Source organism: Mytilus trossulus, chromosome 7 (assembly GCF_036588685.1).
Source record: "Mytilus trossulus isolate FHL-02 chromosome 7, PNRI_Mtr1.1.1.hap1, whole genome shotgun sequence".
Classification (NCBI taxonomy): domain Eukaryota; kingdom Metazoa; phylum Mollusca; class Bivalvia; order Mytilida; family Mytilidae; genus Mytilus; species Mytilus trossulus.
The window spans coordinates 83826032-83852678 of NC_086379.1; the positions used below are offsets into that span (position 1 = coordinate 83826032).

The 26647-nt window shown below is 31.7% G+C and overlaps 1 protein-coding gene across 1 annotated transcript; it reads right to left on the minus strand.

Annotated features, from left to right (window-relative positions):
* Positions 1 to 57: 57 nt before the first annotated feature.
* On the minus strand, positions 58 to 24905 carry LOC134726024 (galactocerebrosidase-like). Its single transcript, XM_063590385.1, has 18 exons — positions 24705 to 24905; positions 18815 to 18883; positions 17534 to 17597; positions 16517 to 16605; positions 15706 to 15870; positions 15338 to 15376; positions 14625 to 14752; positions 14363 to 14480; positions 13855 to 13892; positions 13328 to 13452; positions 12754 to 12893; positions 12092 to 12178; positions 11487 to 11576; positions 10694 to 10835; positions 3695 to 3875; positions 1612 to 1781; positions 1181 to 1257; positions 58 to 289 (listed from the first exon to the last, which is right to left on the minus strand). Exons 1-18 carry the CDS (start codon positions 24831 to 24833, stop codon positions 92 to 94), a joined length of 2049 nt encoding a protein of 682 aa, XP_063446455.1. The 5' UTR covers positions 24834 to 24905; the 3' UTR covers positions 58 to 91.
* Between the last annotated feature and the right edge of the window lie 1742 nt (positions 24906 to 26647).

Below are 26647 nucleotides of genomic sequence, written 5' to 3' on the forward strand. Positions count from 1 at the left end.
TCTCAAAACAAGAACATGCAATAGTTTATAACGTTGTATAAAAAGTCTTCATAAAATTTTACTTCTATAAAGGTTATAAATTATTGCTAGGTTAATGTCTTGGTACAAAATACAATACTTCTGGATCTTTACGTGGTGTCACTTTTTCTGAGTTATAAATAGCCAGATTATCGTAATCAGCATAACCATAATAAGATGTTCCAAAACCAACAAATCCTGTCAATGGTACATTCTGTATATCTGATTCAAATAAATATTGTCCATTCAGATATCCTTCAACCTGATAACCCTGAAATAATAAAAAAGTACATAGATCAAAGGTCATGAATAAATGTGAATAATGGCCAATTGTTTTCACAGAGCAAAATCGAAAAATTATGGCAAGATATAATAAAAACATTCAAGTCTCACACACACAGGCATAAATGGAGAAAGTCAAATTTGGCAGAATTTTGTTTCAGCTTTGTTTTTCTTTGCTCTTCAACATCATTACCACTTTTGCCCTCCTACTTGATTTATGTGAGTGCACAGACAGTACCATCAGTAACAAGAAAAAATGGCTGGAACTTAGCTAACTGTCGCATTAACACAATGAAAATATAAATGCGGGTATAAAATTGTGCAAAATATCATAATCAAAATTGTTAAATTTTAGTTTTTTTGTTGTTGTGAAAGTGCATTTCTAAGGCCTGTTTCTGAAATTTATTTTTGTCTGCTTAATTTTTCATTTTTTGCCATGGCATTGCCAATCTTTCTTTAGTTATGAGTTTTGAATGTATGCTTGGTATCTTTCACCTCTTGTTTTATCTTACCTGTAGTATTAGTTTTATCTTACCTGCAGTATTAGTTTTATCTTACCTGCAGTATTAGTTTTATCTTACCTGCAGTATTAGTTTTATCTTACTTGCAGTATTAGTTTTATCTTACCTGTAGTATTAGTTTTATCTTACCTGTAGTATTAGTTTTATCTTACCTGCAGTATTAGTTTTATCTTACCTGTAGTATTAGTTTTATCTTACCTGCAGTATTAGTTTTATCTTACCTGCAGTATTAGTTTTATCTTACCTGTAGTATTAGTTTTATCTTACCTGTAGTATTAGTTTTATCTTACCTGCAGTATTAGTTTTATCTTACCTGTAGTATTAGTTTTATCTTACCTGTAGTATTAGTTTTATCTTACCTGTAGTATTAGTTTTAATGTATTCCAACCCTTGGTTGCCATGTGTGCTGCTCCAAACTTCAACACTGATTTACCACCTGAAATTACAAAAACATTTACCTCAGATATAAGATCTTCAGAAATAAAAACCTCATAGAAAGCATAAGACAAAGGTATCTTTTGTACAGTTTTCTTGTCTTTACTGAATTATTTGATGATTTATATCTTATTGTTGAAAAGAGGTAAGGTTTTTTTTAAATTTCTTATCTAAAAATCATAGGCATTTTAATTTATTTACACGAAGACCTTCTTGGTAATACATTTATCTTCAAAATTTTGTCTTAAAATGGACAAATGAATTTAAAAGCACCAACAACATATCAAACAAGACTATACAGGACTAATGCTGAAAAAAATTATTATTTATACTTGAAGACTCAATATGAACATACCAATGTCAGAGGTCAACTTGTACATTTGTAAGGAAGGGTACAAGTAGAAGAATACCCCTAAAGCTCCTCCTGTTTTAACACCCCCTCTGTCCACTCTGGCTGCCAGAAATACTCCAGTTGTACCATTTATCTCCCCTGTCTTAGCATCTATTGATACTGTTATATCTTCCCTATAAAATTATATCATACATTTAAACAGAACAATTGTCAAATTATCCTTGCTCTTTTGGCATCTTGACACAGTTATCCTATAACATTATATCATACAGGTAAATAGAGCAATTGTCAACTTATCCCCCCTGTTTTGGCATCTTTTGACACAGTAATATCTTTTCTATAAAATCATATTATCCAGTTAAACAATTGTTAACATATTCCCCCTGTTTTGGCACCCTCTGATACAGTTATATCTTTCCTATATACGGTATACAATTACATCCTATTGTTAAACAAACATCATTTGTGAAGTTATCTCCCCTGTTTAAGCTATGTTTTCCCTATAGAATTACATTCTATTGTTAAACACAGAAAATAGTCAAGTTATCGAACAGTGGGTTATTTTCGGTAGGATGTAAATTTTTGCTTATTTTTGCGGATATAACAAAATCGCCAAAATAAATTCTGCCATTTTAAAGTGCACATGCAAAGATATTGATCAAAGTTTTGAATCAATCAAAATAATAACAGTAAAAATATTTCGTATATTTCGAAAATAACCAGCTATAAGGTACATTCTACTGTTTAACACAGAACATCGTCAGTTTTTTCCCCCATCTTGTCTGATTATAAAGTCTACCAAAAAAATGCTGTATCACTTATAATAAGTGAGAATATCATGTTATCAAAAAATTCATCCTTCTGAAAAATAAAGCTTTACATCAATAGTTTATGCCATTGCTACCAACTGACTAGGCCACGGTTTTTTTATTTGTTGGTTTACGGATCTGCCGACCTGATTTTGCCGATTTTCAGAATAAAAATAAAATTGACTTTTCATACTTTTTTATTCCCGCCGATCCTTATAAATGCATTATCCCTGAAAAATAATTAAAATTTTCTTTTATAAGGAAATAAAATGCATTAATCATTAACAAAGTTGATAACACTTTCTGTTGTGAAAAATAAAACTTCCAATTTACGTTTCTAAAAATAGACAAATCAATTATAACTGACCTTGAAATGTCTTTTGCGCAAATAATTTTGCAGAACGAAACCTGTGTTTAAAACCAATTACAAAATAAGTTCGTTTCCCTTATTTGTCATCAGTCCGTAAGATGCATCATCTCAGAGAATTAGACTTGTCCAAATGTGGACAGGTGGAATACATCAATTAAAGTACTGAATAACAAAAAAATCGATCATTGGGATAAAAACCGAATTGCATGACAACTGATTAACCCGATATGTTGTCGTTTTTCCAGTGGACGAGTCTATTACTTTTTTCGACACGTGTGTTGAAACTTATTTTTGTACGACGTTTTTATATTTTTTTTCTTTAACAGTTGTTGTGCTTGAAGATCATTATTCACCAAGTTTTCTGGAATTGAATGAGAGCTACGCGAATCTGTTTTTCTTGTTTGTGAAATGACAATTTAATTTCGTCTTTGTCCGTGCAACCCCCCCCCCCCCCCCCCCCCCTTTTTACAGGAAATTATTAAACGATGTCATGCGATGTTCATGATCACTGATCAATTGATCAATAATATTTCATCGAACTTGTTGTTAAGAAATGATGACAAAACAGCATATAAGACACACATTTTGTTAGTAAGGTGAAATATATATTTATTTTGCATATTTTTTCTGTTTTGAAAGATTTTTTTTTTGATTTTTTTTTCTGACCGACCGACCTGACTTTTTTATGGGAAAAATCTGTAAACCAACAAATTAAAAAACCGTGGCCCTAGCTTGTTTTGAGTTCTCCTACTTTAACCACAGACAAGACGTATCTAATCATCAACTATGTAGCCATGGTCACACCAATCATCAATTATGTAGCCATGGTTACAGAGAGGTCACAGACAAGATGTACCAATTATCAATTATGTATCCACGGTGACAAAGATGACAGTTTTATACCTACCAAGAATAATCTCCAACTAAGTTCGCTGTCCGTTTTAATCTGTCTGCAGCAGTCCAGTAAACGGGCTGCTCCAGAACCATCTGACGTAAGACATTTCCATGGTTACCATCAGTAGATTTGTGTACTTCAAAGCATCCTAACTGCTGAGCCATATACTTCGGCTGGTCTGTCTCATTGTATTCTGAAATCATAATTAATTTGGAAAGTTGTAAATTTTTACTAGAAAAATCCCTACTTATTTATTTTTTTCTAACTGGCCATGTCCTTCTGACATAAAAGCCAGGGACTACTGCTTATGGTTGAAGGTACTTCACAACAATAATCACTATCAGCCCTGATAGTCTATAAAGAATATTTATGATACAAATATTTACAAATGGCTCCCTGAAGTTTGAGTTGCTTCGATGTAAATGTTCCTCTTTGTAACTGAACAGTGTACTGTAAATTCAGAGAAGATTATTATTTATGGGAATAATGCGACTGGGTGAATAAGAACTCACTTTATGATTTCTGATAAGAATATATGTATGCAGATTTTTCTAACTAAAATTACAAAAATGAATCTTGCATTTTCTCCATTTTCTAAAAATCTAAATAATAAATGCATGCCATAATTTATTAATTTACAGTATCATCTTTCACTGGCCATGTTCAATTTACAATCAGATTGAGAGTGACAGTACAAGTTAAGGACTATCAAAAGGACATAGTGTGGATTAACTATTAATGAAAAGAAAATGAAAGGAAAATGAAATGAAATCAGAATGTAATTTCAAACAGGTTTTGTCTGTAAACTTTTGACATTGCTTTTTGAAATCACAATCCGCATTTAAGCAACAACTTTTATTGTATAAATAAGCACTTGGTGATAGAAGCTATTTCGTTTTCTGTCATTTTCAGTTAGGTGAGATGTTTTTTTGGTCTTTGTTGAAGAACACCAATAAAGCACTGGTCCTTTGCTATAAACTGAAAGTTCAGAAATAATTGAAATGTTTTTATTATTGTGAAAAGTGACATGTTTTTTTTTAATTTTTCATATGAATTTACCAGGATTTTTTTCTCAATATCGCAAAATTAAAATTGTATACGTACAAGTCTAAAATGACAAAATCAAATAATAAATTTATGCACACAATAATTTCTGGATTTACAGTACCAGTATGTAAATTTTGCTGTGCATATATACTGATTTTAGGTCATGGATGAATCCCATATCCTTTGTTTTTCTATTAGTTCTAATCTAATCCAGTGAAATTCCACATGATTCAACAAGTCACAGCCAGATGAGATACAAATCACAGCAAGATGAGATAAACTGTCAATGTATAAAGATAAGACTCTGAGGTGAACAGATGTGTTTTCATGAGCTCCATCTCGTTAACAGATGTGTTTTCATGAGCTCCATCTCGTTAACAAAATGGAGCTAAATTTCTTATTGTATATGTGAATCAAAATCATATAAACATTGTTTATTGGAATTATTAGTTATTAAGTCAATATGGATTTCAATTCTACATTTGTGAACAACTTATTTACATCTTTTTCTGGTGAATTTTCTGGATTTGAAAGTGATGAATATAATTGCTACATAAACACCTGTGATTTATACACAATAGAGGACTGTACTGATAGAACATTGTCAATTGTTGTAAACTTTAGTAGTGAGAAAATATACTTTATTTTTGAAAACATTATTTTTCAAAATTATGACAGAAATTTATTCATTCAGAAAGACAGGAACGGATTTGTATATAATTTCATTTATGAAGGGAATAAAGTTGTGATTACACTATACAGTTCGTCTGCAACACTTCATATTCAAGGAAAAGGATGTGGGAATTGGTTTAAGGAAGAATTTAGTGTTTTAGGAAAACAATTACACAATGAGGTAACATATTTCCAAACTTCTTTAATAGAAAATAACAGTGACCAGATGTCTACTGGAAACCTATTATTAGAATCCATGATAAGCTTTGACACTTCAGAAACAGACCCAAAGTTATTAGTAACAGATATGTCAAACACCTTGTTAACATCAACCCCAATTAGATCATCATCTGTGAATAGTACTTTTCATAATCTACAAAATCTAGATCATTACAATCTAGATTTGCAACAAGAAGTAATCGATTTAAAACAAATGGTTGAATCAATTATCAATACAATCCATTCAAAGAAGCAGGATCAAAGTCTCCCTCTTTCAAAAACTGTTAATTCGTCAACACAAACTGTTAGTACTCAGACAGAAGAACAGGAAAAGACACTAAAGACCCGGCATACTTCGATGCACATTGAATATAAAACTGTTTCCACACAGATCTACAAACCAATTGGATCTGAAGAAAAATGTTTTGACCCTCCTCCACATAATGTAGTAGACTACCAACCAAAACCAAAACCTCAAAAACCTGAATTAAGTAAAACAGAATTTGGACCAACAGATTACTCAAATGACAATACTGTTCCCATTCCCAATCGTATCACTGGTGAAAACAACAAAACCACAGTAATAATTGGGAGTTCCATTTTAAAGGGTATTCAGCCACGTGGACTACAAAACATTGAGGTATGTACCAACAGAGGAGCCAACATAGATAGACTGATAGATGTACTACAAAAGAAGGATATGTCAACATACAGAACAATTATTATCCATATTGGTGGAAATGACTTAGATAATGGTGACAATCTCCAAAGCATAAGAGATAATTACGAATCTCTTTTATATTTACTGAATATCAAATGTCACCCACATTGTAAACTTGTACTTTCTGGAATTCTACCCAGAAAAGGACATATAATTTGCATAACCCAAATGAAATGCTGAAAGACCTATGTGAACAGTTCAACATACAATTTATTGATCATACCAATATGTTTTATGATAAGAATTACAATCTTTCTTATTCTTTTTTTCATCATGATGGGATTCATTTGTCAAAAAAAGGGACATCAGCGTTCCTAAGATCAGTCAACTGGCATGTTAGTATACTAAAGCATACAGATCAATCAGATAGGTATTGTGTTCACTGTGGTGAACCAAATCATAATTCAAAATCATGTAGACATGGTAGAAAGGTTCTATGTCACTCTTGTAACAATTTTGGTCACAAAGAAAAATTCTGTGAATTTTATAATTAGGGTGATGGCAAAGAGGACAAAGCCCTACAAAATCAAATTTTGAAAAATTCTTTTGAAATTTTAAACCACATATGTCAAGAATGTAATAATATTTCCTGCACATGTCTCTATAGTATTAAGGATTTAGTTAATCAGAAATTTGAATCCAGCTGTTCAAAATCTTTTAACCAATTATCTAAGCATAAGGATGTAATTAATAACTCTGATAAAATGACATCAGCATTAAATCAAGTTGATACAACCTCTCAGCAGGTGCCAGACCTATCCCTATCTTTGCCATCTCAAGTTTCTCAAGACATAATGTACACAACAAATACTTGTGTAATACAAGTCACTGAGGACACTTTTAGTATTGAGGATTTTTTTATATTTTTATTTACTTATTATATAATATGTGTATCATGTTTATGTGTTATTGACAATACTTATTTTATTGATAAGGATACAGAAAATGATGATCTTGTAACATATGGATTTAACAAATGCAAAGGTCTAAAAATATGTTCCCATAATGTGAATAGATTGGAATGCAAGTTTGATGAGATTAGATACAATCTAATGTCTACTCAAAATCCCCCAGATATAATAGGTTATTGTGAAACTTTTTTGGGTAAAAATACTTCTGATAGAGAAATAGATATACCTGGATATATTTTACAAAGGAAAGATAGATTGACCGATGGTGGGGGTGGCTGGGCTGTCTATTTAACAGAGAGCACCTCCTTTTCTAGAAAAAATGATTTTGAAATAAGTGATATTGAAACCATGTGGTTTGAAGTTAAACCCAGCTATAAGAAATCTTTTTTATTGTGCTTTGTTTATAGGCCACCCAAGTCACTAATTGGTTGGATAGATAAGTTTGAGGATGAGATCAAGATTGCAATGAAATATAATTCAGATATAATACTTATGGGAGATTTTAACATTAACTGTTTACAACCCATTAAAATACCACAAAGATGGTTAACTGCTCTAGAAACTTATAACTTTCAACAGGTAATTAAGGAACCAACTAGAGTAACAAATGAATCAAAAACTTTGATTGACCATATATATGTCACCAGTTTAAGCATGGTTAAAGAGGCTCATGTTTCTAAATATTCTATTAGTGATCACTACCCAATATGTATGACAAGACAAGAGAAATTGTATGATAAAAAACATTCTCATTCAACAATCACTTATAGAAATTTTAAGAATTTTAATGAACAACATTATTTAAAAGATTTAAAAAGTGCACCTTTTCAACATATTGAATTTGAGAATGACCCATCTGTTTGTATTGAAATGTGGTACAATATTTTTAATAACATTTTAAATAAACATGCCCCTATTGTGAAAAAGAGGGTAAAAAAAGACAGACAGCCTGAATGGTACAATAAAGAAATCTCATATGCAAGAAAAATGAGAGATAAAAATCACTCACTGGGAATGTGGGCTGAATATAGATTCTGGAGAAACAGAACAAAATATATCATTGATATATCTAAACAGAAATATTATAATGATATGATAAAAGACTCAAAAGATTCTAAAACACTATGGAAATGTCTTCATAGCTTAAATCCATCTAATCCATCAAAACCATATGAACTTATTACAAGTGGAGACCATAAAACAACCGATCATAAAGAAATTGCTAATACGTTCAATACTTATTTCACCTCATGTGTTGAAAAATTAAGGCATAGTAGGGCACCAAGCAACTCAAATTTTAATACTCTGACAAACTATGTACAAATGAAATTCTTGAAAAAAAGGCATAATAAATTCATTATTCCACCAGTAAAAGTTTCAGAACTATTTGCTGAAATAACTAAACTAGATGTTAAGACATCTTGTGGTTCTGACAATATAGGTCCAAAGATTTTAAAACTGAGTGCTCCTTTCATAGCATCTTCCTTAACATACATTTTTAATCGAATGATTGATACTAGTATTTATCCATCTGTTTTAAAAAATGCCAAAGTAGCTCCAATTTTCAAATCAGGTGAAAAAAATGTAGCTAGCAATTATAGACCAATATCTGTTTTGCCAACATTATCAAAATTAATAGAGAGACATGTATCTAAACATCTGTATAAATATTTGACAAAGTTTGATATTTTACACCCTTCTCAGTCTGGTTTTAGACCCAACCATTCATGTCAAACTGCCCTCATTAATATTATTGATAAATGGCTAAATGAAATGAATAATGGAAGTATCAATTTGGCAGTCCTCTTGGATTTTAAGAAAGCTTTTGATGTTGTTGATCATGAAATTCTATGTAAAAAACTTCTAATTTATGGCTTCCATGAAGATACTGTTGATTTTTTTAAATCATATTTGAGTGAAAGAACACAGCAAGTACATATAAATAATCAGTTTTCTGAAAAAAAGTTTATAAATTTTGGTGTTCCACAGGGCTCAATACTTGGTCCAATTTTGTTTGTTTTGTTTATAAATGACCTTCCATTACACATCAAAAACTGCCATACAGACCTGTATGCTGATGACACAACTATGCATACATCAGGAAAGACTATTGCTGATATGCAATTAAAAGTACAAGATGATCTCCAATGTGTTGAAAAATGGTGTCATGAAAATAGCATGTTCATAAATTCGGAAAAGACGAAATGTATGGTTATAGGTACAAGACAAAGGCTACGTTTAAATCAAGCAGAACCAGTACTAACTATTGAAAATAATATTCTTAAAAAATCGTCAATTGAAAAACTTTTAGGTGTTAGAATTGACTCTAATCTGTCCTGGACAGGCCATATTAATTACTTATGTTCATCAATTTCATCTAGACTTTTTTTACTCTCTAAAATCAAGAAATTTCTAAATATTGATCTAAGAAAATTATTTTATAATGGTTATATTCTCCCACTGATAGATTATTGTTGTATTATTTGGAGTGGTTGTGCTAAAAATGAGCTATTCAGAATAATAAAATTGCAGAAAAGGGCTGCAAGAATTATTTTAGATGCTGATCCACTTTCATCATCAGCTCCACTGTTTAAACAGCTTGGATGGATGACAGTAGAGAACAGAATCTCATACCACAAATCAGTTTTGATGCAGAAATGCCTTAAAAATGAAGCCCCTGTATATCTCACCGAAAAATTTAAAGAAATGCCAGAAATAAAGCAATATTGTTTGAGAAATGCCTCTTGCAAAAATTTACAAATTCCAAAAGCCAAAACAGAGCTTTATAAAAAATCTTTTATATATTCAGGATCTATTTTATGGAATAATTTACCAATATCCATGAAAAAATCAACATCAAGTACAAGCTCATTCAAAAAAGATTTAAAAAATTACTGGTTGGAACATTAAGAAGCTGTGTTTTTTATATGCATAATTATTTTCACACACTTACTCAAACTTGTTATTGTTGATGTTATTACTATAAATATATGTCATATGTGAATTTGTAATTTTTACCTGTTGTGAAAATTGTATACTTCATTTTTTATTTCATTATTCATGTATGGTGTGTCTGTTTGATATTTTGTAATTGTTTGTTATATTTCATTGTATTTCATGAGGGCCTCAGGGAAGATTAGCTTTATAGCTAACTGTGTAACCCTCTTTAAATAAAGAATTATTATTATTATTATTATTATATTTGTTCCACCTAACAGATATAAGTTCTAGTGGAAACTTTATTATAAACAATGTCATAATACCTGTACCTGATGGAACAAATATTCTATGCTATTTATTCCGTTAGGAACAACTACTGTAATATTTATTCCTGTGGAAGTAATATTCCAGAATATGTTTTCCATTTGGAACTTATATTATGAAGGAACTTCTATTCCGTGACAAAACTACCTGATTATTTCATTGGTACCAAAATCTTACCTTCAAAATTTTCTGTATATGGGAATGGGAAAGGTTTATCTTGTGGTGGATTCTGATGACTGCCTTTCTGACCAGTGGTCAGTGTAGTCAGAGTAACTACCATGTCAGGATAAAGATTTAGATTAATTTGACCATCTCTTACCTGAAAGAGAAAATTGTATGACAAAGAAGAGATAAGAATATGCACATAAATAAACATGACTTTAGATTTGAAAAGTTAAAAACAATATGAATAAATTAATAATAGATTGAAAATGTATAATGCAAGACAAATATCACCTGCTTTTGTTATCCCAAAATATGTATTTGAATAAAAATATTTGACAACTAGTCGAACTATCTATTTAAAAAAAGATAACTGAATTGTATTTTAAGCTCAGATCGCATCAATTGGGATTTGATGGTTGCAAATTAAGTTTTGTTTGGCAACTTGTAATCAGAGCAAATGCAAAAAACAAATCACAAATTGATGCTGTCAGAACTTAAAATACAATATTGTAGTCACCATTCTAATGAAACTGACAGAAAACAATGTCAAATCATATGTTTAGAATCTGTCATACGTAGTCTGTGCTTATGTTTCTTTTCTATGTGAATTGATGCCATGAAAATTGTTGCCGTAATCCAATCAAAATAGACCTTAACAAACCATGTTGCATCAGAATCATCAATTATAAATCTGTAAAACCTGTTATTCCTACCATGTTTTTTTTACTTATTGAAAAGAATATGAACAGATATAATAAAATTTCTTTTCCAGAATTTAAAAGACTTTTTATGTTGATAAACGTACATCAACTGGTCCTGAATACTTCATCATTTCTGTCTGTCCTCCATCATATCCCAGTCTACTGTACCACAGTGCCATCTTGTCTATCTTAGCCTGTAAACAATAAATGAATTCATACATACAAATCTTTTATCTCCTACAATATAAATGATACTGACATTCACAGGAATTCTGCTATTTTGTCACACATTCTGTGTAGATATTGTGACAATGTAACATACAAAGTCATAGAAGCATGACTGGTCATGTTAAGCCTTTTACTTTGCCCCCCCCCCCCCCCCTACCCCCACCCCCCACCACTATCAACATCAACTAAATTTAAACAATATGGGAAAAGTTAACAATTTTACCAACATAATAATTGAAAAGGTATACATTTTTAAAATCTAAATTATATGAAAAGGGTTGGGTAATAGAACCCCTGCAACACCCCCATCAAATGGAGTGCAAACCTAAAGTCTCCCTCAATTTCGTCAGTAAGGGGCTTATAACGCCTATGGGCATTTCAGAAAAGACAAATATTACAGTGCTAGTGCATCACATAAAATTAATAAAAATACTTTAATACACATTTATCACATTCCCATGAAGGAGCAAATAGTACTTACAAAACTTCCCTTCAACTGTAGAGTTATAGTCTGGAGAGTAACATTGAATTTTGGCTGTTGATAAAAACACACTGAATGAAGAGATGTCTGAAAGTATAAAACAATATCCCCTTTAATCAGTATGTATATTGTAGATGTAAAATTGTAGAGTATTGTGTGTCAGATTAAATTTTGTATGATATATTTGTCCAATGGAAAGACCTAATTATCTGAAACTGTGCTGAATGATCTAGTTTTAATATTAACAATATAAATCCAGTTTTATGAAAGATTAAAATATAATGAAACAAGTGTCTACATAAGCCTTAGTGTATTTATAACGTTTTTGTCTAGTTTATTTTGAATAGTAGTTTGTTTTTGTAGTTCATACATGTTTTCTCGTTTCTTGTTTTTATATAGATTAGACTGTTGGTTTTCCAGTTTGAATGGTTTTACATTACTAATTTTTTGGCCCTTTATAACTTGCTGTTCGGTGTGAGCAAAGGCTCTGTGTTGAAGGCCGTACCTTATTTGTATGGAGAGTTGTCTAATTGGCACTCATACCACATCTTCCTATATCTATGACCAGACCATTAAAATGTTCATACCACAAGGCCAACAAGGTTCTATTGTACAAAATTAACAATGTCTTAAGACTTCTTAAAAAATAGCTGAATACAAACCATGGTTTCCATTATAATAGTGAGATTCTTCCCATCATGACTAACAAGTGACACATAACTTCCTCCTTTAGTCAGTTTCCCCACTCCACTGTTATGCTTTAGGTATCTCCACCCAGGGGCTGTAAACTGGGTGGTATGAGCTGAAAGCAAATCTCAAGTTTTTATCTTCCTTATTTCAGATCTACAATATGTAATTAATTTATACTGAATAATAAACTTTTAATGAAAAAAGGTTGTTACACAGAAATTTTAATGCTAAATGGGGCTCAAAAATGTTGTCCAGTATAGACCTCTATTGACATTTGTCTCAATGTAGTAACAATGAATTATTATTTTATTAGATTTATTGTATTGTAAAATATTTTTAATTCCAACTGTTTCATTTTTTTTTCAATTCAAAGCATTTTACAGACAACTTATACAGTATGATTGTTGTTTATTGTTACAAGTCTACATTATTAGAACTCTGTTGAATAGTTCATTCATTGGCAATCATTCCCCATTTTTTATCCTTATTAAGACACCAAGTGTTATGTAATTAAATCAGAAGATATCAAAATATTCCCTGCAATACCTGTTACCCATATAGGGTTGTTAATGACATAGTTTCCACTCCATGGAGAATTTGCTGTCATCAAACTTTGGCAGATAAATGGTAAAGCATTATAATACCCAGATATCATGTTCCAGGCAATTGTTCTGAAAAATACAAATGTTTACAAAATTAGCAAACTTTGGCATACAAATTATCTGCAATTATTCTGAAAATGTTAAATTCTAAAGATAATTTAAGTTCATGATTGCACATCAAAGTTTTGCGCTAAACATGACAAAATCTAAAACTGATCAGATTTTCCCAATGTTTCATAAGAAAGATATTTACATGAGTTGGTATGTATTATCACTGCTAGAGGTATTGAGTTATCAAGTCATAAATTAGAATACAGCATTTATTTGATTTCTTATCATCTACATACATCATAACTATTTTTAAACTAAGTCAGAATTTATGTTTATTAATTATTTGTAACATAACTAACAGTATTTAAGTAGGTCTGAATTTACATGCATATTATTTTATTTATTGGAAATCCTACATACCCTGTGAATAAGCCATTCACATAATTCTGATTCAGAGTCTGAAAAACATATATAACATGCATAATTTGATGACCAATAGGTGTTAATTTCTGTGTTATTTGGTGTCTTGTGGAGCATTGTCTCATTGGTAATAATACCACATCTTCTTTTTATAATTATTTGACTCCTCAGCCCTCCTGTGTATAAATAAATCAATATAATTCTAACCCTAAGTCAGTGTACTCCCATATATGGCCACTTTTATTGAACTTATTTATATGCGTATTATAAATGTATCTTTGTTTATTACGTTGAAGTTATAAATAACTATGCTCATATATGAAATTCATACGAGCTAAAAAAAAATACTCCCTGTGAAATAGATGCTGTTGAACGACATAAAATAGATTATTAGTGATGTTTGTAGTATGTCAGCTGATTTTTCAAGCTATAAATTTTCTGAAGTTACAAAAATGGAAAACTTTTTCTGGTGAAAAATGGTATAAAATATGAAAATTACTAAGCATACCCTAGCCCAACAACCAGCACCAATATTGTCATTAAATGTACTGAAGTCTTCTGATGACCACAACTGCTTCCCTGTTTTGTGTGCTGCTACTGTTGATTGGGTACCAGGATAATGGACACTGAATAAAACAAAATAATTTAATAGATTTTGTGTATTGTTTTGAGTCTTTTTATGATTTTACAGAGTTTACCATTGGCTGCACCAGTATAATTGTATAAATCAAGGTTCCACTAATAACCTAAAACTAAAGTTAACCCCTTACCCAATGTATTCTATAGCATCAGACAGCTCAGGGTCCTTAAGCATATCATTAATTATCTCAAATCCACCATCAACAGCGACTATCTTTACGTCATGAAATCCATTCTGATCTAATAATCTTCTCAAGGTCTACAATATAAACATGTGATTATAAACATAAACTATAGTCACCTTCTTGTCTCTAACAATCTGAATCTTTTTTTGGGGCTGAATTTTCAATACTTTGTTATCAATGTTTGACTTATTGTCCATATTTTTTTTTAAAACATATTTTTCAATCCTATAAAATAATACATATTTAAGAATCAGAAAATAGATTTGGCACCTGTTACAAGGTTTAAACTCCCTGCATTTGTTTGCACCTTTCCTAAGTAAGAAACCTGTTGTTCAGTGGTTGTCATTTGTTGATGTGGTTCATATAAGTGTTTCTCATTTCCTGTTTTTTATGTTAATAAGACCTTTGGCTTTCACTTTTGAATGGTTTTACACTAGCCATTTTTAGAGCCCTTAATAGCTTGGTGTTCAGTACGAGCCAAGGCTCTGTGTTGAAGACCGTACTTTGACTTATAATGGTTTACTTTTACAAATTGTTACTTGGATGGAGAGTTGTCTCATTGGCACTCATGGCACATCTTCCTATATCTATTGATTCAACTTATCCCCGAAGATTGTTTATTAACAAATTAATACAATAAGTTATAAATGATATATTACCTTAATATACTCAATACTATAAGCTAGTTCATTCCATATCTGAAAAAATAAGTAAACAACAAATATTTTTATCTTCTGAGCTATTCTTGACTTTGGGAAAACTTAACATATAGCATTACGCTAGCCCAGCATTGCATTGCATATGATATGCTGAAAACTAAATAAACTTCATTCTATTGATTGTCATGATTGTGGTCTCAGGCCACTGTCTCAATAATGTTTACAGGATCCCATATTCATCCAGAATTTCAAATTACATTTGTTAAATATTTTCTCATTTAAAAGTGTCTTCCTTTCGTTCTTATTGTGAATTAAAAAAAAATGTAATAATGACTGCTCTATTTAACAATCAGTAACTAAAATAGTACCCCAACAAAATTAATATCTAAGTCATGGTGTTTCTTGGCCCCTTGTATCCACTTGATTATGTATACAGCTGTCGTGTTGACATTATAATAGGGATTGTGGGTTCCATTTCCTATCCAGCCAGGCCATCCCCATGGTAAACCATACAGTAATATATCTGGATTCCTCTACAAAGATATAAATGATGAGATATTACTAGTATTAATATGTTAACAAGAATGTGCCCATAGTACACAGATGCCCACTTGCACTATCATTTTCTATGTTCAGTGAACCATGAAATTGTGGTCAAATTTTGGCATAAAAAACTAGTAAGATAATACCATAGGGAACATATGAAGTAAGGTTCAAGTTGATTGACTTTTAACTTCATAAAAGCTTCCTTGGCCAAAAACATTAACCTGAAGCAGGACAGAAAGACGAAGACAGATGGACAAACAGACAGACGGGTGAATGAACAAACGAATGGATGAGCAAACAGGTGCACATACTGAAAAACATAAACAATTGTGGGGCATAAATAAAAACATATATCTTTGGAATTCTATCAAATGAACTTCTAATGGAAGCATACCAGGGGCCTTGAATCAGGGAACATACTTTCCTCATAATATAGCAATTATTTTCGTAACCATGACAATTGGTTCTCATGAATAATAAACACATCCACATAATATACGTCTTAATAATATAATAAAAGATGTGGTATGATTGACAATGAAACAATCCTACACAAGAGACCAACTGACTCAGAAATTAACAACTACAGGTCACCATACAGCCTTCAACAATGAGAAAAAAACTTGTTTTTACTTTTTTAGCTTCTTTCATCATCCACCATTCATATCCTCTGTAGTAATTCTCATCCCAGCTGTTGTGCATATGTGACGCTTCACTACCCTCTGTAACAAGAATATGGTGGTAATTCTACAGTTTGTCTGACATTGGCAAAAGTCTGATTAAATATGGTTAAATCAAGTGAAATGTGGTTACAGGACCAAATACCCAATAAAAATAAAGATTTTGAACATCATTTTGTCTATCAATAACTAGTAAATAATTGCTCTGTCCTTAAACATTAAAGGTTTGATATTTACTGAACCAAATGTTCAATAAAAATGAATTTTTAAAACGTCATTTTGGTGTCCAACAAAAATGGCAGAACTTTGGTATTCGGGAAACATTGAATACAATTTTCAGTTTACAATTATGCAAAGGAACAAATACTAAATCAACATTGTACTGAGACAAAGTCATAAGTGGACTGTGTGGGTTTTTTTTACATGGTTCAGATAGTTTTGAAAATCACAGAAATACTGAATGCCAGCGGAAAGTCCTTATTCAAATGGCAAAATCTAAAGCTCAAACACATCAAACAATTATTCATGGAACTTTTGTACTCTATGTGACTATTCACAAGTCATATTTGTTTTGTTCTGCATACATTTTGTAAACTAGTTCAGTGTAATCAAATGAATCCTAGTTATGATGTTTCACTTTGTACCTCTAGTGAACACAATTTTTAACAGTTTACCTTTTTTCGCAGGCATTTACTTGAGTTTAAACTTTTGACATCTTTTTCTTTATTTAGATTATGTAAGTTTTTGTTAACATGGTTAATAGACATTTAAAGTAGCCAGACAATCCAGTTTAAACTTTTAACACCATAAGATGACATGTTTTTTAAGTTGTTTTTTTTGTTTTTATTTAGTGTTCTACAGCTTACATAAAAACTTAAGCAAGAGATTCTACAGCTTCAGAGATAACATAAATCAGCTTATAAACAAAAAAAAACATTAAACTGTCCATCAATCTGACAGAAAAACTAACCTCCACTTTGAGAGTCGCCTCCAATCTCTACTTTTAAAATTTGCAAACTTGCTCCAAAGTTTGGCTGAAATAAATCATTCAATTATCTCATTAACAGTAAAATATCATGGTTAATAAACATTTTTTCTTATTCTGTACTGCTACACCACTGTCCCACGTTAGGGAAGGGTTGGGATCCGCTAATATGTTTTAACAGCACCACATTGTGTATGTATGTGCCTGTCCAAAGTCAGGAACCTGTAGTTCTGTGGTTGTTGTTTGATGCTGTGTTACATATTTGTTTGTTTGTTCATTCTTTTTTACATCAATTAGGCTGTTTAAGTTTTCTCATTTGAATTGTTTTACATTTGTGATTTTTTTACTTTTATAGCTGACTATGCGATATGGGCAATATTTATTGTTGCAGGCCAAACAGTGACCTATTGCTGTAAATTTCAGTGTCATTCGGTCTCTTTTGGAGAGTTGTCATATTGGCAATCATACCACATCTTCTTTTTTTTATGATAAATACAACCATTTTTTTTTTATTGGATGGAACAATCAATAATTGTAAGCCTTGACCAGCTGATATCACATTTTCAATTTTTAATTAAATCTGTCTTTCTGAGTTTCAGCGATTATCCTTAAGGGAGATAAATCATGTAAGTGAGATAAGCTATATAAGTAATGCATTTGTCAAATGCAATTTCATAAGAATGAAGGGAAATGACAGTATATATAATGAAATGCAGCAATACAAATCAATCTTAAGACATCTGAGATTTATCAGTTTAAAGTAATGTGGTATGAATGCCAATAAGAAAACTCTCCACCAGAGACCTAATGATGTAGAAGTTAACAATTATAGGCCCACTGCTTGGCCTTCAACAGTGGGCAAAACCTAAACAACACAATGCTTATTATAGATTCATGTGAAATATACATGTAAGTACAATTAAAACATCATGGTAGGCTAGCTGTGAGGCAGTCAATCTTATATCAACATTCATGTACACAAATTATAACCTAAGTTATTTCAGTGCAAATGTTTTATTCAAGGTAGTTATTGAAATCTCTTCTCTTTTTAATTATAGTGCAAATGTTATCCAACAGATGACAGACATGTGCTTTGACAAACAGGGACCCAGCTGTCTCCATAGAAGGTTCAATCTATTGTATTTGCTTTTGGTGTAGTGGTTTAACATGAATCAGATCATTTCCCATTTAAATTGTGCAATACAAAGTCCCCTACAAATAGGTAAATAAATGGTTTAATAAGGAGTCAAATCAAATTTCTCTTACCTTAAACAAATAATCCAGTATTTCATCTCTAAGTTTGGTTGGATAGTGTCTAACAAGTAATGATGTTGCCTAGAAAAATAAAAGAAAGATGATTTAACAGATCAGGCATTGTTCCCATTTGATTAATCAATTGAGTTTTAACACCACTTTTAATCATCGCATTTAGGCTATTTGTGCAGGCAGTTTTTATTGGTGGAAAATGCCTGGAGAAAACCACTGACCTTTGATAGGAAGAGACATTGTTTCCATAGTAATCTTCTTCAAAAGAAGTGCACCATCCACATAAATGTATCAAAACATGACATTTTTTTTTTGGAAATTCAAGTTTAGGCAGTCCCTAATAACATGAATTACAAAGTTTTCATGATTATACTGACTTTTTTACCAGTTTACAGAAATAATGTGGAGTTATCATACATTTATCATGTTCATGACATTTCAAACCAGATGCTCCGCAGGGCGTAGCTTTATACGACCGCAGAGGTTGAACCCTGAACGGTTGGGGCAAGTATAGACACAACATTCAAGCTGGATTCCGCTCTAAATTTGGATTGTGATTAAATAGTTGACACAGCATAGGTTTCTGACACAGAATGAATGTATTCAAATGAACTTAAAATTTTTGTTTTCTCTTAGAGCAATTCACTATGCTTTTGAATATTAATCCTCTCAAAAAAATGTTTGAAGAAATTTTCTTTTTATTTATGAAATTTCAAATGAGAAAAATTTAACCCAATTTTTTAATCACATCCCCCTTTCCCTTATTCCAAAACTAATTTCAATTAAAATATTCTAATGGAGTTTGCAACAATTACTACTCATTTAAATACATCATAAAATGTTAAGATGTAAAAAAAATGCTTGTTATCACTGAATGGTAAAGATTATTTAAATTGATCAGTTGGTAGTAAAAAGTGAATATACATTGTATATTGTATATAACAAAGATTTAAGTTGATTCTGGACAAAGAAAGATAACTCCAATTAAAAAAAATTCTTGCAGATATTTCTTGCTTACTATACTGGACAAAGAAAGATAACTCTTAATTAAAAAAAAATTTGCTATTTCACAATATTGTGAAATTAGATATTTTTTGCCATTGCACAATACTGTGCAATTGAAAAACTTGCTATTGCACAATACTTAATATAATAATTTTAGATCCTGATTTGGACCAACTTGAAAACTGGGCCCATAATCAAAAATCTAAGTACATGTTTCGATTCAGCATATCAAAGAGGCCCAAGAATTTAATTTTTGTTAAAATCAAACTTAGTTTAATTTTGGACCCTTTGCACTTTAATTTAGACCAATTTTAAAACTGGACCAAAAATTAAGAATCTATATACACAGTTAGATTCGGCATATCAAAGAACCCCAATTATTCAATTTTTGATGAAATCAAACAATGTTTAATTTTGGACCTCGATTTGGGCCAACTTGAAAACTGGGCCAATAATCAAAAATCTAAGTACATTTTTAGATTCAGCATATCAAAGAACCCAAAGGTTTCAATTTTTGTTAAAATCAAACTAAGTTTAATTTTGGACCCTTTGGACCTTAATGTAGACCAATTTGAAAACGGGACCAAAAATTAAGAATCTACATACACAGTTAGATTCGGCATATTAAAGAACCCCAATTATTCAATTTTGATGAAATCAAACAAAGTTTAATTTTGGACCCTTTGGGCCCCTTTTTCCTTAACTGTAGGGACCAAAACTCCCAAAATCAATACCAACCTTCCTTTTATAGTCATAAACCTTGTGTTTAAATTTCATAGATTTCTATTTACTTATACTAACGCTATGGTGCGAAAACCAAGAAAAATGCTTATTTGGGTCCCTTTTTGGCCCCTAATTCCTAAACTGTTGGGACCGAAACTCCCAAAATCAATACCAACCTTCCTTTTGTGGTCATAAACATTGTGTTTAAATTTCATTGATTTCTATTTACTTTAACTAAAGTTATTGTGCGAAAACCAAGAATAATGCTTATTTGGGCCCTTTTTTGGCCCCTAATTCCTAAACTGTTAAAACCAAAACTCCCAAAATCAATCCCAACCTTTCTTTTGTGGTCATAAACCTTGTGTCAAAATTTCATAGATTTCTATTAACTTAAACTAAAGTTATAGTGCGAAAACCAAGAAAATGCTTATTTGGGCCCTTTTTGGCCCCTAATTCCTAAAATGTAGGGACCAAAACTCCCAAAATCAATACCAGCCTTCCTTTTATGGTCATAAACCTTGTGTTAAAATTTCATAGATTTCTATTCACTTTTACTAAAGTTAGAGTGTGAAAACTAAAAGTATTCGGACAACGACGACGACGACGACGCCAACGTGATAGCAATATACGACGAAAATTTTTTCAAAATTTGCGGTCGTATAAAAAGAGAGGATAATTATTTGGAGTATCAGTTTTGAGGTCATCAACTACTACATTTTTTAAAGAAAAAAAATATAATAGCCTTTCAAGATGTGTAATTATTTGGACTAGTCTATAGGCAAATCAGTTATGTTTCCTCCCTTACAATGACACACGCCCTTTTCTTACTTACATGGCCAAAGATCAAGATGACATCAATTGACACCTCCAAAATCAAGCCTTCTGACACCTCCCCTTCCTCCATATCATTGGTCTCATCTGATGCCTTCCTCTTTATTCCATTATTATGCAGCATTATACATGTTATAATGGAATAAAGAGAGAGCATCAGATTTATGCATTTTAACACCTCATACTTTACTCCATGGATATAAACATGATAAATGGTGTCATCCGATACCACCCTCTTTTCTCCATAATAAAGCCTTTGACACAACCCCTTTTAGCAGTTTAGGTCCTTGTAAAGCCTTTTCAAGCTTTTGTTGTTATTTTACTCCATAATGTGTGATTTCGCTGTTTAAAAGTTTCTACCTAAGTCTACTTAAGTGTTTCCAAACGCAGGAGATCAGCTTGCTCCTCTATATTTGGCTCTATTTCATTGTCACTATCACTGTTGATTACTGTGCTACCTCCGATCATGAAGTTGTAATCTACTGTGTAGTCGTAAATCATAGGATGTTCTTTCCAATATTTATCTAGTCTTCGTTCGAATGTTTTAACGTTTTTGGCAGTTACAATTGTCTCAGGAAAACTGTTCCACTACTCTGTTGGTGAAATAATACTTTTTAAGATCTAGCCTACTCCTGTTCTTGACTAACTTCAAAGAATGCCCTCTTGTTGTTGAACCACTACTTAGTGTAAAAATACCACTTGATGCCCTTTCATCATAGATGTTATTCAGAATCTTATACGTCTCGATCATATCGCCTCGTAGTCTACGATATCTAAGTGTTGGTAATTTCAAGAGTTTTAATCTTTCTTTGTATGATAAATCTTTCAAGTTTGGAAGCATTTTTGTAACCCGTCTTTGTACATTTTCAACTGATTCAATATCCTTTTTCTTATATGGACTCCAAACACTGCTGACATACTCAAGATGGGGTCTAGCTAGTGCTTTGAATAGTAAACAGAAACTCTTGTAGTCTAAGTACCTAAATGACCTTCGGATTAGTCCTACTAGTTGGTTGGCTTTGTTAACCTGTGTTTGTATATGCTTGTCAAATTTAAGCTTAGAGTCTATGTTTACACCTACATCTTTCTCACATTCCACAGTTTCAAGAGTTGTTTCTGCACCATCATATGTTGGCATCTTGTATCTCCCATCTTGGTTTTTTGTTTGTTTCGTGGATATTGGCAGCACTTTGCATTTATCAGGGTGGAACTGTAACAGCCATTTCTCGCTCTATCTGAACAACTTGACTATGTCTTGTTGAACTATGTCTATATCATTTGGGGTTTGTATATCTCTATATAATTTTGTATCGTCTGCGAACATAAATACATCAGAGTCCACACATAAGGGTAAATCATTTATAAAAAGAACAAACAGTATTGGTCCAAGAACTGACCCTTGTGGTATGCCACTAGTTACATTATGCCATTGTGAGTAATTTCCATCAACTTGTACTCTTTGCTTTCTACCATGTAAGAAGCCATGGACCCAGTTACATGTTTGGTTACTAATCCCATACGATCTTAGCTTGTTAATTAAACGTTTATGTGGAACCTTATCGAAGGCCTTCATAAAATCAGTGTAGATAGCATCAATAGATCCTCCCTTATCTAGAATTTCAGTCCAATGGTCAAGTACTTTTAATAATTGTAATCCTGTTGATCGTCCCCCGATAAATCCAAACCGTCTATCACTAAATAGGCCGTATTTGTTCATATGGTCAACAATTCTCTTTCTTATTAATTTTTCCATGATTTTGCATATTATACTTGTACGGCTAACTGGTCTGTAATTCGACGCAAGCTTTTTATCTCCCTTTTTAAACAGTGCTGTTATCTGACCAATTTTCCAACCTTCTGGTACAGTACCGGATGAAAACAAACTATTGAAAATGATACAAAGTGGAATGTCAATTATATCTGCAAGTTCATATAAAACTTTAGGATGTACCTGGTCAGGCCCTGGTGACTTTGACGTATTTAAATTTTTAAGTAATTTGTTAATTTCTTTTGGTTTAAAGACTTCATCACTAGATGGTTCATCGTACTTAATATCTTTTAAAAAAGTTTCATCCTCATCATCTTCTTTTGTGAATACACTTGTAAAAAATTCAGCAAGTATTTCAGCCTTATCAGTGTCGTTGCTTGCAATAAATGTTTTGCCATCTCTTTTATCGTGAAGTTCAGAAATACCACTTTTCGACTTTCTCTTTGAGTTAATATATGACCAGAAATTTTTACAATTAGTCTTTGCTGATTCAGCAATGTCTTTTTCAGGGTTTTTACGTTCTCTAATTACAGTTGATTTTGCCTTGTTCCTAGCTTTAGTATACTCCCTATAACTATCATTGTCTCTATTATTTGAGTACTTTTCCCATGCTCTGTGTTTCTTCCTTATTACTCTTCTAGCTTCTACACTTAAAGGTTCTTTATTATACTTCTTTTTCGATATTTTCTTTTTAGGAATGTGATTGTTCGTTGCTATTTGTAGTCTATCTATAAAAGCATTAACCCTTTCTTCAGTACATTTGTCTTCTTATAATTCTTCCCAATTAACATTTAAATCTTGACGTAACATTTCAAAGTCTGCTTTAAAATAATTAAACTTTTCTGACTTAGATACTTCTTGTTAAATATAACATTTATACTCAAAGACTAAAACGTTGTGATCACTATGCCCTACTGGCTCTTGATATTCTATATTGTAAATAAAATCTTTATCATTTACCAATACTAAATCTAATAGTGACGGTTCCTGGTTTATGCGATATCTCGTAGGTTGATCTACCATTTGCTGAAAGAAGCAGTCTCTTATACATTCTAAAAAGTTTTCACTTACACTGTCTTTGGCGGACCAAGCTTCCCAATTTATAGACAGAAAATTAAAATCTCCAGTTATAAGTATATGTGTATATTTTTCTTCTAGATTACTTATTTTCAATAATAATTCATTTAATAGTCTATGGTTCTCTTCTGTTGATGATGGACTCTTGTATATGCATCCTACTAAAAGTTTATCATTATTCATCAGACTAATCTTAGCACATGTCATGATGTGAATTCCTTAAAGTCGTGTTTAAAAGTTATCTCTACTGCTTGCAGCTCTTGCTTGATGTACATTAATCTACCTCGACTATTATTTGGTGGAAAATTTTCTGGTTTCGACAATCAAAATTCTGTATCGACATCATAAAATTTGATTTCAATATAATAGTATTAACTTCTAGGATTTTTTTACATGTATTTCCTTTCTATTTATCGCATTATAATGTCTTTCGGCCTGACCTCCCCCTTTTCACGCGAAATCATATCGAAGTAATATTTTACTTACCCCTCCCCCACTGATTGCCCCGATACCATCAAATCGTCTACCAAGTCCTTGGGAATCATCTACTTCATAAGTTATGATCTGAGAATGGCAATAGCTAAATAAAATAAACATAAACAATTTTGAAAACATTTTCTACGATAGGGACTTTCCGGAAAGGGAAAGGAAACTAGGAGATCAATCTTCTGATATCTCTCTGGTTTGTCTCTTTCCACCGAGTGGCCCGGTGGTTCTCCCCGAGTTCTTCGGCTTCCTCCACCATAATAACAGACTTCCCTGTGTCTCCTAACACTCCCTCTGTGTTGGGTTGGGGATTGTCCTGGTGGTGGGTTGTATATAAGTTAGTGACACATCTCCATCAGAGACATATATGTCTCTGTCTCCATTAATCCTGATAGGGAGTGTACACGGATTCCACTGTACCTTAAATGTCTTCATTTTACACCATAACCCATGGTGTATGTCCCTGTCCCAAGTCAGGAGTCTGAAAGTGGCTGTCGTTTGTTCATATAGTTGTTTTTCGTTCATTTTTTGCTCATAAATTAAGGGGGCTCGCGGGTATATACCTATTTTTTTAATATAGGATTTCCCTATATTTTTCTATAAATGAACTTTATCTTATACTCAATAGAAAAATAGAATAAAAACATTGGGTCATGGTTCATTTAATCTTATAATCTGCCTTCGAGAGAAGCATACATTTTTGTAAAATTACCTTTTTTCTGTTGAACTCATAGGAGAAATATAGATAATATCGAAATAAAAAAGAACTTAATTACAGAAATCACCCAAATTTTTCAATAGTTTAGTTTAAGTACAGCTTATTTAAAAAAATAATAAAAAATTTAGGTCACCGATGAGTTAAAAAAAGACATTTCAATTTTAATGCCAAAAACATGGCATTTTTGCACCAAAGGGAGATAATTTTGAGCTTTTTCAATGATATATGCATTTTGAAGATCATCTGTGGCTAAAACGAATTGACTTTTTGTAATGATTTTTGTTCCGTATAATTAAGTACGAATAAATTAAAAAAATAATTTGTAATGAAAACAAAAAAAATAAAAAAAGTTTCCTCGTTTGAATTGTTTTTCATTGTCATTTCAGGCCCTTTTATAGCTGACTATGTGGTATGGAGTTTGCTCATTTTTGAAGGTCATACGGTGATTTATAGTCGTAAATTTCTGTGTCATTTGGTCTCTTGTGGAGAATTGTCATACAATCATATACCACATCTTTTTTTATATCCACTGTATTTGTATATGTAGTATCATTTACCTCTGGTTTGATGGGTTATATATATGCGTTCAACATAGTCACCAAATTTATTTAGCGAAAGAACATTATCTATATGAGGAAATTAGATTTAAAAGATACACTGCTTACTTTTTATCTCACTTCTTATGAAGTCAGCCTCATAAGATTAAAGTCGGCAAAAAGAGGGACATATGTTGTTCCCATGGGAATTCCGACAGTGTGTTGAAATATTTATTAAAAGGTACCAGGATTATGCTTTAGTACACCAGACGCGCGTTTCGTCTACATAAGACTCATCAGTGACGCTCATATCAAAATATTTATAAAGCCAAAGAAGTACAAAGTTGGAGAGCATTGAGGATCCAAAATTCCAAAAAGTTGTGCCAAATACGGCTAATTAAGTGGTTGTCATTTGTTTATGTGTTACATATTTTTTTTTGTTCATTTTTTTACATAAATAAGGCCGTAAGTTTTCTCGTTTGAATTGTTTTACATTGTCTTATCGGGGCCTTTTATAGCTGACTATGCGGTATGGGCTTTGCTCATTGTTGAAGGTCTTAGGCCGTACGGTGACCTATAGTTCTTAATGTTTGTGTCATTTTGGTCTTTTGTGGATAGTTGTCTCATTGGCAATCATACCACATCTTCTTTTTTATATTATAAGGTAATATATGCCTTTGATAAACAAA

Bases quoted from the DNA above. Each gene is read 5' to 3' on its own strand.
- LOC134726024 (XM_063590385.1), bottom strand. From the start codon at position 24,833: ATGTTTTCAAAATTGTTTATGTTTATTTTATTTAGCTATTGCCATTCT. The intron at 13,453-13,854 runs GTATGTAGGATT...TGTATTTTTCAG, and splicing joins GTGAATGGCTTATTCACAGG to AACAATTGCCTGGAACATGA. The intron at 3,876-10,693 runs GTAAGATTTTGG...TTATGATTTCAG, and splicing joins ATATACAGAAAATTTTGAAG to AATACAATGAGACAGACCAG.